General features: G+C 33.0%; 1 protein-coding gene across 1 annotated transcript; it reads right to left on the bottom strand.

Annotated features, from left to right (window-relative positions):
* Nucleotides 1–1,043: 1,043 nt before the first annotated feature.
* LOC143566849 (uncharacterized) lies at nucleotides 1,044–2,561 on the bottom strand. The gene is made up of 2 exons (XM_077053430.1): nucleotides 2,073–2,561; nucleotides 1,044–1,271 (listed from the first exon to the last, which is right to left on the bottom strand). Exons 1-2 carry the CDS (start codon nucleotides 2,391–2,393, stop codon nucleotides 1,044–1,046), a joined length of 549 nt encoding a protein of 182 aa, XP_076909545.1. The 5' UTR covers nucleotides 2,394–2,561.
* Nucleotides 2,562–13,208: the final 10,647 nt, after the last annotated feature.

Raw genomic sequence — 13,208 nt, 5'->3', positions numbered from 1 at the left:
TATTTGTTACGTTTCGGAACTAAACCCGAAAAATAGTTCCATCAAGTTAACATAATTAAAACAAAAACATTGGCGTTACAACGACTCGATGCGAATTCTGTCGATATCAATTAGATTCATTACATGTATGAGAACTAAGTATGAAAACCTTACACAACAATATAGATGGATAAAAAAAACCTAGTGGGGACTTGAACTTGGGTTGGTTAGTATGTTAAGAATTAGGAAGCATTCTACCAACCATCAAACCAACTCAACAACTTGAGTAAGTTTTGAAAGTAAATACATAAATAATCAATTCATAGCCTTAAAAAACTTTTGTGGCACAAAAGTTATCAATTATAATAGTTTATAATTAAGTAGATTCAGAAATGTTAGAAAGATTATTAAAAAAAACTATTAAAACCTTTTTTAATAGTGAAACTACTCTAAATACTTGAGTGAACATTTCTAGGACAGGATATCAACGGTCTATACATATTTTGTCGCTCCAGAACTAAGGCCTGACTTACCCAAAAACACCATTAAGAAGAAACCCACCACTATAATAAAACTCCTTTGAATTGGGTTTTAAATCCGAGAGCATAAAGATCCCAAATCTCAACTATTATTGTCGTGTCATCGAACCCAATTATAAAAAGCTATTACAAAAAGTAGGGAACATGGAATAGATTTCAAATCAACCAAACACGGAAGGTTTCGGCAATCCCACTGCATATGCCAAATTTGTGAAATAGACATTTCAATTCCATCCCTAAATGCTAGCTTCTATGGCAATTCAGATCTTTCATCTTTCTTTATATAGTACTACTACTGTCACGCAAACGTCTAGTGACATAACAGAAATTCACAAGTCACTACACAATATTAATTAACTAATTTACACCAACGTCGTACATTAATCTTTATTACACGATAAATTTACAAGTCATTGCAAATACAACCTCACACTTGACACTATTCAATTAATCAAAGAAAGAATTGCATTATCTTATTTAAATGATCATCTTCTTGAAAACCTAGCTAACCTTTATGACACTAGTTCAGTCTTGTCCATTAGGTTGACTAGGGTTTAGAGTTGGTGCTGGTGTAGTTGGGAAGAGCTGTAGGGTTTTGGGTGGCACCCTTGTGCAATATGGACTTGTAGTCTCCATCATCATCACTGTCATGAATGAGCAATCACACATGACCTTCTTGCAGGTGGCCTGATCTACATTCCATTCGTTGATTATGTTTTTGTAGGTTGACTTATCTTCAACTACCACACCATCCTGTAATTATACCATTAAATTATGATAATGGCACACTTATATATAGACAAATATAAGAAATGCTAGTTTAGTTGAATTGATATGAACCATGGTTTAGTATGGTTCATTTATAAATTATAGTTTACAAAATATATATACTAGCTATCAATTTAATGTTGCCATGTTGGTATAACATATTACGAAATTTATAAACCATGGATTTCATATTATACTTATGAAAAAATATGTATATATAACTATGAACTTAATGTTGGTATAGCATTAAACACACTACTTTTAAAGCTCACTGAAATTGATTTTCAAATTAGACAAGCATCAAAACCACTAACGATTGAAGATTTGAAGGTAAAGAGCTACCTTTGAAATTTAACAATGTTATATCTTCTAAATATCTTTCTACGGTAAACATTTAACAAAAAGTTGTGGTATTTAGATTTCTGCAAACTAGTGCCTGTTGTACTTCATCGTAATTCATGCGACTTTGTACTTTTGACTGTTTGCTAGCTAGGTCATAAATGAAATCATTCTTGCTGTTAAAAAAGATTAGCTTTTAACAAATAATCTTATGTTTCTTAGATTCCATAAATCTATTAGAATAACGTAATGATTACTCATTAAAATACTGAATTTGTTTATAATATTGTGTCAAAACTAACCAATCAACTCTGAGCAACTTTGTTATATATTGTTTTAACCTTGAAAAGTTCAAATACATCAAAAACCGTAACTAATTAGCCACTAGCTAGGTGACACATTTTGTCAAAAACATTGTTCAAGTGTGAGTTAATTAACTTAGGTTACCTGAATGGGAAAGGGATGATAACAGGGTGCGTTGTAAGAAGGCAGATTTTGATACAAAGCCATGAGTTTCTTTAGAATTTTTTGTCGATCTCGAGCTTTATGATTTTGAAACCAATAGAACACATTTTTGCCTTGAATTCTGCCATAAAGAGAGAGCCTTGCGGTTATTTGTTGTATTTGTGTTGCCGTAGGTGTTTTTAGACCTTCTCTATACATTCCCTCTAACAACATCACCTGCTCCGGTGTCGGACACCATCGGCGGCTCCTGCCACCACTACCACTGCGTGATTGCTGTGCCACGGCAGTTTTCGTAGCCGACATCTTCTTGTTTGACAGCTAGTTTGATTGTAAAGGATTTTGGAATGGAGGGGTATTTATAAAGGGAATGGGTGATTTGATTATGTCATAGTCACCCTCAGTTTGCATGTCCTTTTATGAATAAAAACAAAATTCATGGAATGTAAATATAAAGTGAAATATGATGGGATAGATGCAGCCGTGCAAAAAAAGAAAAACAGAAATTTCTACTATTACTGTTATGGGAAAATGAATGATTCCAACTTTGGATCATAATTAAGGTTGTTGGATTATTCGTAATATCTCCATTTTTGTGTCTTAATGTTTTATAAGAACAGGAAAATACATTAACTAGGAAGATGTATAGGAATCACATATTAAGCATTTCTTGGAAGATGATTAAGATTGGTTGTTGAATGTTTTGTTCCAACGTACATTTAATTATATGGATGCACTTCCGCACAGGTTTGACAATATCACAATACACGAAATGGATGTAGATGTATTCGGTTTTACTACAACAAATCAGACCTATTTCGAAGACAACTATCGTCGCTCTATCCCCGGTTTGTCGTCGATATAAGTTTCGTCACAACTTCTTTGCCGTAATAGTCGAAATCCGGGAGTCCAACAGCTGGAATATCATACAATAAAATTTTAAAAAAATTTTGACACGTTTATTTAATTTCAAAATACAAACAGCGAAAGTCTTTCTTCCTAAAAACACGGAAAGCATTTAAACTAAAAATAATTAAGTCGGAAATAAATTGTACTTTTATATAATTCAAAACTCAAATCTACGCAGCGAAAAAATTTAAATCAAGAAAAATAAACAGTGGCCATAAAAGTCTTTCAATATAAAGATGTCACAATCTTTAATTATTATTCTATAAATAATGTCATAATTCTATTTAAATAAATACGGTATTCAACTAGAAATGTTATCTTCAAATATCGGGTAGCATCTAGCACATCCAAGTGGTGATCCAGCATCCATCTACCTGCAATAAATTTAACATAGATACAAAGTCAGCTAAGCGGCGTGAATTCATGTCTTTATAAATGCAATAGCATGAATATATAAAAGTAAAATATTAACCTTCACAACATGATAAATAGTGATAATAATATCAAATATTTATTCATCACATTAGTAAAATAACACATCTTTCTCATCCAAGCACACAACACGGATCTCCTCACCTTAAGTCTCCAAACACAAAGTAAGGGACTCAAGGAATTTTACATTCTCACCTTAGATCGCGAAAATGGAACTAAGGAATTTTAACATCCCACCTCAAGGACAAATAAACTGTTAGGAGACTTCCTCACCTTATATCACCAAAAGGGAACTAAGGAATTCTATCCTCAAATTTTGACCCGGACATTGCTTGACAAAACATTCACATACACATAGACATGCATCCATACACAACCACATTTAGCTAATGCATAAGCTAAACATTCCTCAAACATACGCATGCATTTAGCTAAAAATTAAGCTATATAATCTTCAAGCATACACATGCATTTAGCTAATAAGTAAGCTAAACAATCCTCACGCATAGACCTAATAAAATATCTAATTACCTCTATATATAAATATATATATATATAGGCCTATGATAATTTCATCCAAGGGTGAAAATTATTAAAATTAACTTCATGGTATGCATGTTAGCCCAAAACGTTAAATCATTTAAAAAAGTGCATCATGAACTCACCTTCGTGCAAATCCAGCCTATCAATAAGCCAAGTGACCGCCAAGCAATACACAATCAATCAAAGACTTGTAACGTGGTAATAATATATATTAATATACCACTAACTAGCCTTATGACACCTTCAAATAGTCAAACGGGCCAAGCGGATCAACAACACACAACAGAAGTCGGTATTGTTCTAACTCATGACCCATTCCTTCATTAATGGCCTAAGGGTTCTCAAAAACTGGTTTAAGTACCCCTAAGGCCTGTTTTAAAATCATTTGAGAGAAATATGACCCATTCCCATAATTAATTACATCTTACAGTTCTAAGTCATCACAATGGGTTGGGGTTGGTAACTGTAATTAGGTTTTTTGGTATGGTTAACAATACGCATCCTCATTCAAATTACTTAGATACCAGCCCATAATTACATCATTATAGTCATAAACCATCAACTAATTCCCACGGGAAGCAGCATGATACAAAACTACACCCAGTTTAATTCAACGGCGTTACATTCGTATGCTAAAAACTCAATAGTGTGATTACCAACCAAATCAGCCTCGAACCATGAAAGTTTCATAAAATATAATGCAATAAGTCATCAAAAGGGTTTAGGACATGAATTGTTTATCAAATCATCTCACGGCACACGAATTGCAAAATCCTTAAACTATCCCGAACCAAAATCATAAAGGGTTGTTCTCACAAGATTAAACCAACCCAAAGCTCATTCCACAAATAAATCAATTATAACAGCCCCTAATACCTCTTAATACAACAAATCATCTACTAATTTCAATTGGTAAGCAATGGAATACAAAACTACCCCCGCCTCAGTTCAAGATATCAAACTCGATAACGTGATTGTCAACCGGTTCAGCCCCAACTCATGAAAAAAATCATAAAATATAATTCAATAAGTCAGTATGAGAGTTTATGACCTAAATTGGTTGTCAACTTGTTCACACAACGCACGAATCACAAAATCCTAAAATCTAGACGAATAGAAATCCCAGTTTTACAATTCTATCAATTAACTAACCAAATTAAATTCATTGGTCTTGAAATTCAAGTATTATAATAATGACATACCTCAGCAGCTATTAAAAGCAAAAATATTAAATCCAAAACTTCACAAGGTTCTTAATCCGTACAACCATTGTGTCTGCTCGCATATAAATCACCTATAAATAATATTACCGAAAAACGTCCTCAAACCTCATTCTCGAAAATTTCTCATATCCCATAATTATACCAAACAATACATAAAATTCACCAAGCATACCTTCGAGTATAAGTTATTCTGAACACATACGCACAGCATCCCAAAGTGTTGGCGCAAATAAAAACAACTCGGATTCGTGCAAATCACATATCTACGAACTAGTCTCGACATGCCAGGTCAGAAGAAATTATTGCCACCATCTGCCTCTGCCTCAACAGCTGCTAGATTACAAAACAGCCTTTCAGTTCGTTCGGTTTTGCACGTTAACAGTCGAATAACTCAAAACCGTGTTAAACAAATTTCGTTTTAGGCAAATAATATATTCACGCGTTCGTCCCGCAAAGCCCTACCAGAGACACTAGTTCCTGCATCAGAAACTGCCTTCACCATCGCCGGAAGCTAAACAGCCCGCTGGAAAACTAAACCGTCAGCCGGAATGCGAACCTTTCTTGTTTTGCTTATAACTTGGTCGTGCGAACTCAAAATCAAGCAAATAATATATCCACACGACCGCGTCGCCGAGCACCATCACCCTAACAGTCTCTGCTATCAGCTATAGCCGATATTGCCGTGAAAACACGGACAATGACCGGAATCTTTGCCGGAGTTCCATTCTTCACTTAATTCCTTCACCAAACGTTTCTAATCAATCATATCTTCATTTAAAACTAGAAACCAATCATGGTATCCTTGTTTTACCCTATGGTGGCCGAAATCAATATGGAGAGGGGGAGAATGAGCTGCAATCGGTCCTAGGGCATATGCCGATTGTTTTTGTTTTAATTTTCGGTTTTACACCATTAGCCCCACTAGTTTGCTATGACAAGTCCCTTGTTCCCAAAGTTAATAAAATACACTTTTAAGAATAACTATAAGGCCCTTTGACTTATAAGAGAACATTTCGACAACCAAACCAAAATTATATACGAGTTTCTACTTCATAGAAAATTTACGGGCGTTACATTTTCCCACCCGAAATTTAGAAGTAAGAAAAAAGTTATTGGGTCTCGTGACATTCGGCCAATCTATACTAGATGTATTGCTGGGAGGTGATGTATAGGTAAATGATGTTTCCAGTAATTTTGTCAAATATTATTATCCTTTATTAAAATTTAGTTTTCTTCATGGCTAAAAGCAGCTAAAACATGTAAACCATCCAAATATTTAGTCTTAACTGATTATGTATATATGTATAAACTAGTGTTTTCACCCGACGCATTAACAGTCCCCGGCCTTGAGGCGGTAATTCGATGCAAATTTGGTCGGTTTTTGTTATATGCGTTATGGTATCAGAACTAAATCAAAAAATAAACCAAAAAAATAAAATACAATTTGAGGTAGGCCAGTGGGGTGGCACGGGTAGGTAAAACTCTGGCATTGGTAAAACCTGAGGGTTGTCATTCCTGGGCACTGAGAGTACACAAATTCGGTCGGTATTCGTCACGTTTGTTACTGTACCAGAACTAAAACACAAAAAAACAAAAAAACAAAAACAAAAACAAATTTGGCATTTGGTCGGTTTTCGTTACGTTTGTTACGGTATTGGAACTAAAACAAATTGCAATGAGTCAGCGCGAGTAAGGTCATTTTCTTTCACGTTCGTTACGGTATTGGAACTAAAAAAAGGAAAAACAAAATTGGCATGCGGTAGGCGTATTGGAACAAAGAAAAAATGCCGTCGACCACTATGGTGCCGCCAAGTGGCCCAATCGGGTACTTGCGGCACCAAAGTTATGCTTTATTATATACTAGTAAATTACACGCATGTTGCACGGAGAAATAAATCGGTAAAACCTAGGCCTTGTAGCGGAGAATCAACGCGAATTTGGTGGATATTAGCCACGCTCGTTACGGTATCGGAACTAAATCTAAAAAAAGTTTGTTAAAATAACTTTTTCAAAATAAACAAAACCAAAAAAAAAATAGTTGCACTCGCATAACGTATAATTAAAAAATTAACATATTTATTTAGTTGGCAAAGAAGGGTTGTTGGTGCCCGGGCATTGGTAAAACCCGAGCATTAAGTCGACGTGAATTCAATACTCAGTGTCGGTTATGTTCGTTACAGTATATGTAGTGTTGGTAAAATCCAAGCGTTGTCAGTCCCAGTTGTTGAGGTAGTGAGTCCGTAGGAATTCAACCGGCTTACTTCATGTTCGTTTACGGCACCGGAACTAAAAAAAACTCGTGCAGTTACATAATGTCATGATACTGGAACTAAATTTACCTATTCTAATAAAGTAAAATAAATGTAGACACTTGTCATCTTTAGGTTAATTCTCATAATTTTTTTCCCTCCAAAACTAATATATATGTAATAGATCAATAATTATTCACTTTTCTTTTACATTATATTTATATAATATCTATATATTTTTATAAATATAATTATTAGCATATTATTTTGCTTTATATTTCAAAATGCCCGATAAATTCCAAAAATCAACAACAAATCATGTTTTCAAATGAAAATTGTTTCGAGTTTGTTGTGAAACTTAAATTTGATTTTATGGGTCATAAGTTGGTAAATAGATTGTTTTGTACAAGTTAACTACATTTAAGTCAAAATTTGTTACGGATCAAAAATAAAAATTTTGAGTATTTTTAAAAGTTTGAAAATGCAAATTAGATTTATTGTCAAATTTGTTACGGGTTCAAAGTATTGACTTGAAAATGTTAAAAGTATGAAAGCTAGAATTTTATACATGCTTTGAGTTTCAAATTTATTTTTAACGGCATTTTTTGAAATAATCAATAGGTTCGGGATTTGACAAATTGACTATTTTTCCTTCAACTATTATAATTTAATGAAAGATTGCCTATTGATGCTTTTAAATTTTATCAAATTTGAAATACTTATGTCAACATTAACTTTTCCTTCAATGGTGATCAAAACGTGGCATGGGAAGCATGTCATGCAAAACTATGCTCAAACGAAACAAAATATTCACAAAATTGAATGGGTTAGCATGTTATTTTTTATATTGTCATTATGACAAAGTCTAGAAGCTCTCTAAAACTTATCAACGTCGTTCACTTGCTTTCCGTAATTGCCATTTCGACTACTAGAATCACCAAGGAGTGCTGATGTATGCTATTAACCGACCAACCGCCAATCTCGACAAAACTAATATGCCCTGAACAAGAACTCTTATACTAACTCATGTCCGTTAAAATATTATTTAAATTATAATTTCTTAATTATAACCATATCCTCGAACTATAAATTTCTAAGTACATCCTTATCCTCAACTTTAAACTATAAATATTATTTTATTATTTTATGTTTTCCTCAATATCATGATGGTTTTCTCAACTTATTTTCTATTTTATAAATCTTTATTAAAATTCAAATACTGTAACTCTTATTGATATTAAACTAAATTATGTATTCTCTAAATTAATTTCAATTTTTAAATTTAAAATATTCCATTAATTAATTTAACTTTTATTATTAAATTGACTTTCTGATTGAACCTTCATCGTAAATATTTCAACTCCCTACTTTGATTTTTTTGAAAATTTTGAACGTTTTAGATGATAAATTCGTAGTTGTTAGAATAGTCATGGTGGTTCATGCATTTCTAGCCTCGCATTTATCTCAATTTATTATATGTTTCACTTTAATTTAGAATTTATTAATTACTCAAATTTCTATTATTGATAATTCAAATTACTTACTTCCTAATATTTATAACGATTTTATGAAAAAGGAAAAAAAATCCACATATTCCCAATTTAATCTAATTTAATATCTTCAATTACATACTTTATATTTTATCTAAATTTAAGGATTTAATTGGAATATGATTATCTCGGTGATTCGGAAATATCCGCTTCCCAGTTTAATCTATTAAAAAACTTAATTCAAATAGGTATATTTTCGCATTATCATTAATATTTAAATTATTAATTACTAACTATTATAATATTTTAGAATATCTTAATCGAATTAATCTAATCTCAAAATCACCAACTTGAAAAGCTATGACTTTATTATATTAATTTCTCTTTAAACTCATAAGTACTTAAATTAACTAAACTCGACTCACCAAAATTTTCGTTAACTATGTTTAAACTTATATTCTCGATCTTAGAAACTTCATTCCTAAAGAATACGATCTTTAAGGACTCTGCATGCCAATAACTATTTGTTATAAATTAAACATTTGCGTAATTCATCCACTGAATAAAGTTTCCTTTATCAAAGTTAATCTATTAGGATCTTGTATCTCCATCTCATCTCCTAAATCTCGATTATCACAATAATATCTGTTTCACCAAATCTATTTTCTTTAATTTTCAAAATTTTTACTTTTAAAAGCAAACGAGGTTTCCGAAATCTCAAGGTTTATTTAATTCAACTAGAACATTTATTAATTATAATTTGAAAATTATATTTAGAATCATCAAAATAATTGTTTTCTCTTAAAAAAAATTTTATTTAAAACGTTTTATAACCCACATGATGGAACGGATTATGCTGACCATCCGACGATTTAAATAATTATGGGTCGACACGTAATTACCAAAGTCCTCGCATGGAAATCATAATACGTAAAATTGTGTGTTATGATTTAGAACCTAAGGTAGCTTACGTAACGGTACGAATGACGAGAAGATAAGGACATGGTGGATACGCCGCTGGTACATCCTATATATAAGTGCCCTTATCGGATTGTCATTTGAAGCATTGCTTTGGTTATTGGAAGTTCTATGTTATGATATTTTCCTTAAAAAGTTTAAATTGTTTTTAAAACGATAATGTTTTGGTTTTCCTTAATTTCGGGACGAAATTCCCTAAAGTATGGTAGACTGTAACATTTCGGATTTTCCGAACCCGTATTCGTTTACGAACGAAACATTTTTAGATCTTTAATATTAATCAAAAACAAGTATTTATAAGTAATTAAGTTTATAATGTTCACTTTAGGCTCCTCATCATCTACATATTGTTCATTTCCTATTTATTTCCTAAAAAGTTCAATAAATGACAAAATATCAAAGTTAGAAGACTAAAAGTGTAAAAATGAAATTCCACCCTTGGTTCACCGGAGCGCCGCACGGCGGCCACCCCCATGGTGTTCGCACAGCGCATTGGAACCCCTGCACCAGAATCGTAACTCGTTTTCGTTCGTTAACTTGTTTAAGGTATAAAATCGTTTATTTTAGGCATATTATAGAGAATTAAGGGCCAAGAAACAATCCTATAACTGAAACATAAGTATAATCTTGTTTCTTATCATCCAAGATCAAATATTTTGATTATATCAGTGATTTATTCATAAAAGTATGATTTACTTACCTAAACGGGCCAAAAGCCCATAATTAGTTCGTTTTATGTTTTTCTATATAAAAAACCATTAAACATCTGCTGTAAACCTTAATCTAACCCTAATACATCTTCTCCAGCCGTCACCTACCTCTGTTCATCCTCCAACACTTCGGTTATTGCATCTTCGTTAAAGATTCAAGACTTGTTCGTTGACTTTGCTTGCTTTAGGATCTTTGACTTCCGTTTCTCGTCAATCATTGCACTTTCCGGGTAAGTTGTAAACTGTAGAATCGTTCATACAAATTCCCTAGTCAATAGCCTTCAATTAATTTCGGTGATTGAAGGGTGTTGACTGGTCAATCGCTTAAAACCCGATAAAGGGTAAAACAGTCAACAAGTTTGACTTATCATTTTCTCATACTTCTGGTCAGATTCAACGTTCGATCCAGAAGACTTTTATTCTCGTAACGAAATTTTAAGGCTACTTTCCAAAACCTAACTTCCGACTCGCTGTTCGGATTCTGATCAGTACCAGCTCGCTTAAACGTTTAATTCAACATAACTAGAGTTCTACTCATTCGTTTGGATTGATTTCAGCGGCATTAAGTTCGTTTTTATTTATAGTTTCATATCACAAAGTTTCAGGTTCTGATTCGTTATCTCGTTTGACGTGTATTGGACGACTCGCTTATCCGTTGACTCGTTTATTCTTAATTGTACTCACTTGCCTTTAATCTAAGGTGAGTTTGATCATTCCCCTTTTTATACACTGTTTTCAAATGTTTTGGGGACATATGCGTACTTACTCATATTTTTTATGCTATATATATATATATACACTCAAAATCGCAAACATAATTATTGTGTGAATATCAGTTGAATGCTATTTGCTAATTGCTACATGTTTAATTGTTTGCTTGATAACGTTTCAGAGAGGTCCAGCATATCCCCTTTTGTATAGGGTTCTCATTAATATGATCATACGACCGTCTTAGTAACCGGAGCCCGATTTGCTTGGCAAAGGTAAAACGACAACCTTAGTCATTGTAATCAACGCCCGATTCGCTTGGCAACGATTTCATTGGCACACACGATTTGGTTATATGCATGATTATTATGATTCGATTGATTATTATCACAGGGTTGGTTTGCGCATTTATCATTTTTAATTTATCACCTATATATATATATATGTTATTATTTAATGTTTCAAAATTGGTGATCATCTCACTCAACATGTGTTGTTGACAAACTCCATTTTCTACGCATATGCAGGTTGCTTAGATTGAAGTATGGAAATTTAGTCAAGACCATAGGTTATATTGAAGACAAACTTAAATTTAATTGATTGTATTTATTTATTTGAATTGTTTTGTTGTATTTGATTATTGTGTTTATATTTGAATTAAAATAATTAATTAGATATTGTCACATTTTATTTATGATAGTATCTTTGAGCCGTGAGAGATCGGATCACGCCCCGGCATTTCCGCCTTAGGTTGGGGTTCGATAAATAAAATTGACGTTCGATAAATCGCATTCGTTACAATACTATAAATTAAAAAAAAACTAAAGAAAAACGGCAAACGATGGACCGCCACTTGGCTCAATAGGAGCCAAGCGGCACCAAAGTTTATCTTATTTATTATAGATAACTTGTGTTACCGCAAGCAGGTTGGTAAAGTTCAGGTGGTGGTAAAACCCGAATGTTGTCGGTCTCAAGCGTTAAGGCGATAAATCGAAGCAAATTCGGTCGGTTTCGGTTACGTGTGTTATTGTACCGAAAATAAAACAAAAAATATAAAAAATTGAGGTGGACCTATATGGGGTTACATATGATGGTAAACTCGATCGTTGATTAAAACCCAATCGCTATCAATCCCGGGGGTTAAGGAGGTCAGCCTACAAGAATTCTGTCAGTTTCTGTCATGTCCGTTCAGAACTAAAACGAAAAGAAAAAAAAAACAAAATCAGCATTCGGTCGGTTTTCGTTACGCTCGTTAAGGGACTTGAACTAAAACAAAACACATTGAGTCTAAATGGGTCCGGTTGGTTTCCGTCACGTTCGTTACGATACCGGACCTAAAACAAAAAATTAACAAAATTGGCATGCTATCGATTTTTGTTACGTACATTACGGATCGAAATTAAAACAAAATACCACTAATAAGGTGCCGTAAAGTGACCCAATACGAACTTTGCGGCACCAAAGTTCTAAATTATTGTTAGGAGTGCAAACAAGCCGAGCCGAGCCCGAGTTCGACTAGGCTCGAGCTCGGCTCGTTTAGCTTATACAGAGCTCGAGCTCGAGCTTGGCTCGTTTCGAGCTTTATTTTCAAAGCTCGAGCTTGGCTCATGAGTAGATTTTCAAGCTCGAGCCCGGCTCGGGCTCGGCTCGTTTAGTATATATCAACTATTTTTTATATAATTATAATTATTTTTATACATTTTTTTTTCTATTATAACTTTATGTATAAATAATATACATTATTTGGTTATTTTTATTTATTTTTTCATAACATTATTTATATTAATTAATAATTATTAAATATATATTTTAAAAAATTATATAAATGACAGGCTCGTTTAGGCTCGCGATCCGGCTCGAGCTCGATAAGTGAAGCTCG

Source organism: Bidens hawaiensis, unplaced genomic scaffold (genome assembly GCF_021521415.1).
Source record: "Bidens hawaiensis isolate Kalapana, Puna unplaced genomic scaffold, B.hawaiensis_p1.1 tig00023055_1, whole genome shotgun sequence".
Taxonomy (NCBI): Eukaryota; Viridiplantae; Streptophyta; class Magnoliopsida; order Asterales; family Asteraceae; genus Bidens; species Bidens hawaiensis.
The sequence above is the reverse complement of the archived record's forward strand: the minus strand, read 5'-3'. Positions and strand labels throughout refer to the sequence as shown.

Bases quoted from the DNA above. Each gene is read 5' to 3' on its own strand.
- LOC143566849 (XM_077053430.1), bottom strand. From the start codon at position 2,393: ATGTCGGCTACGAAAACTGCCGTGGCACAGCAATCACGCAGTGGTAGT. The intron at 1,272-2,072 runs GTAACCTAAGTT...GTATAATTACAG, and splicing joins ATCATCCCTTTCCCATTCAG to GATGGTGTGGTAGTTGAAGA.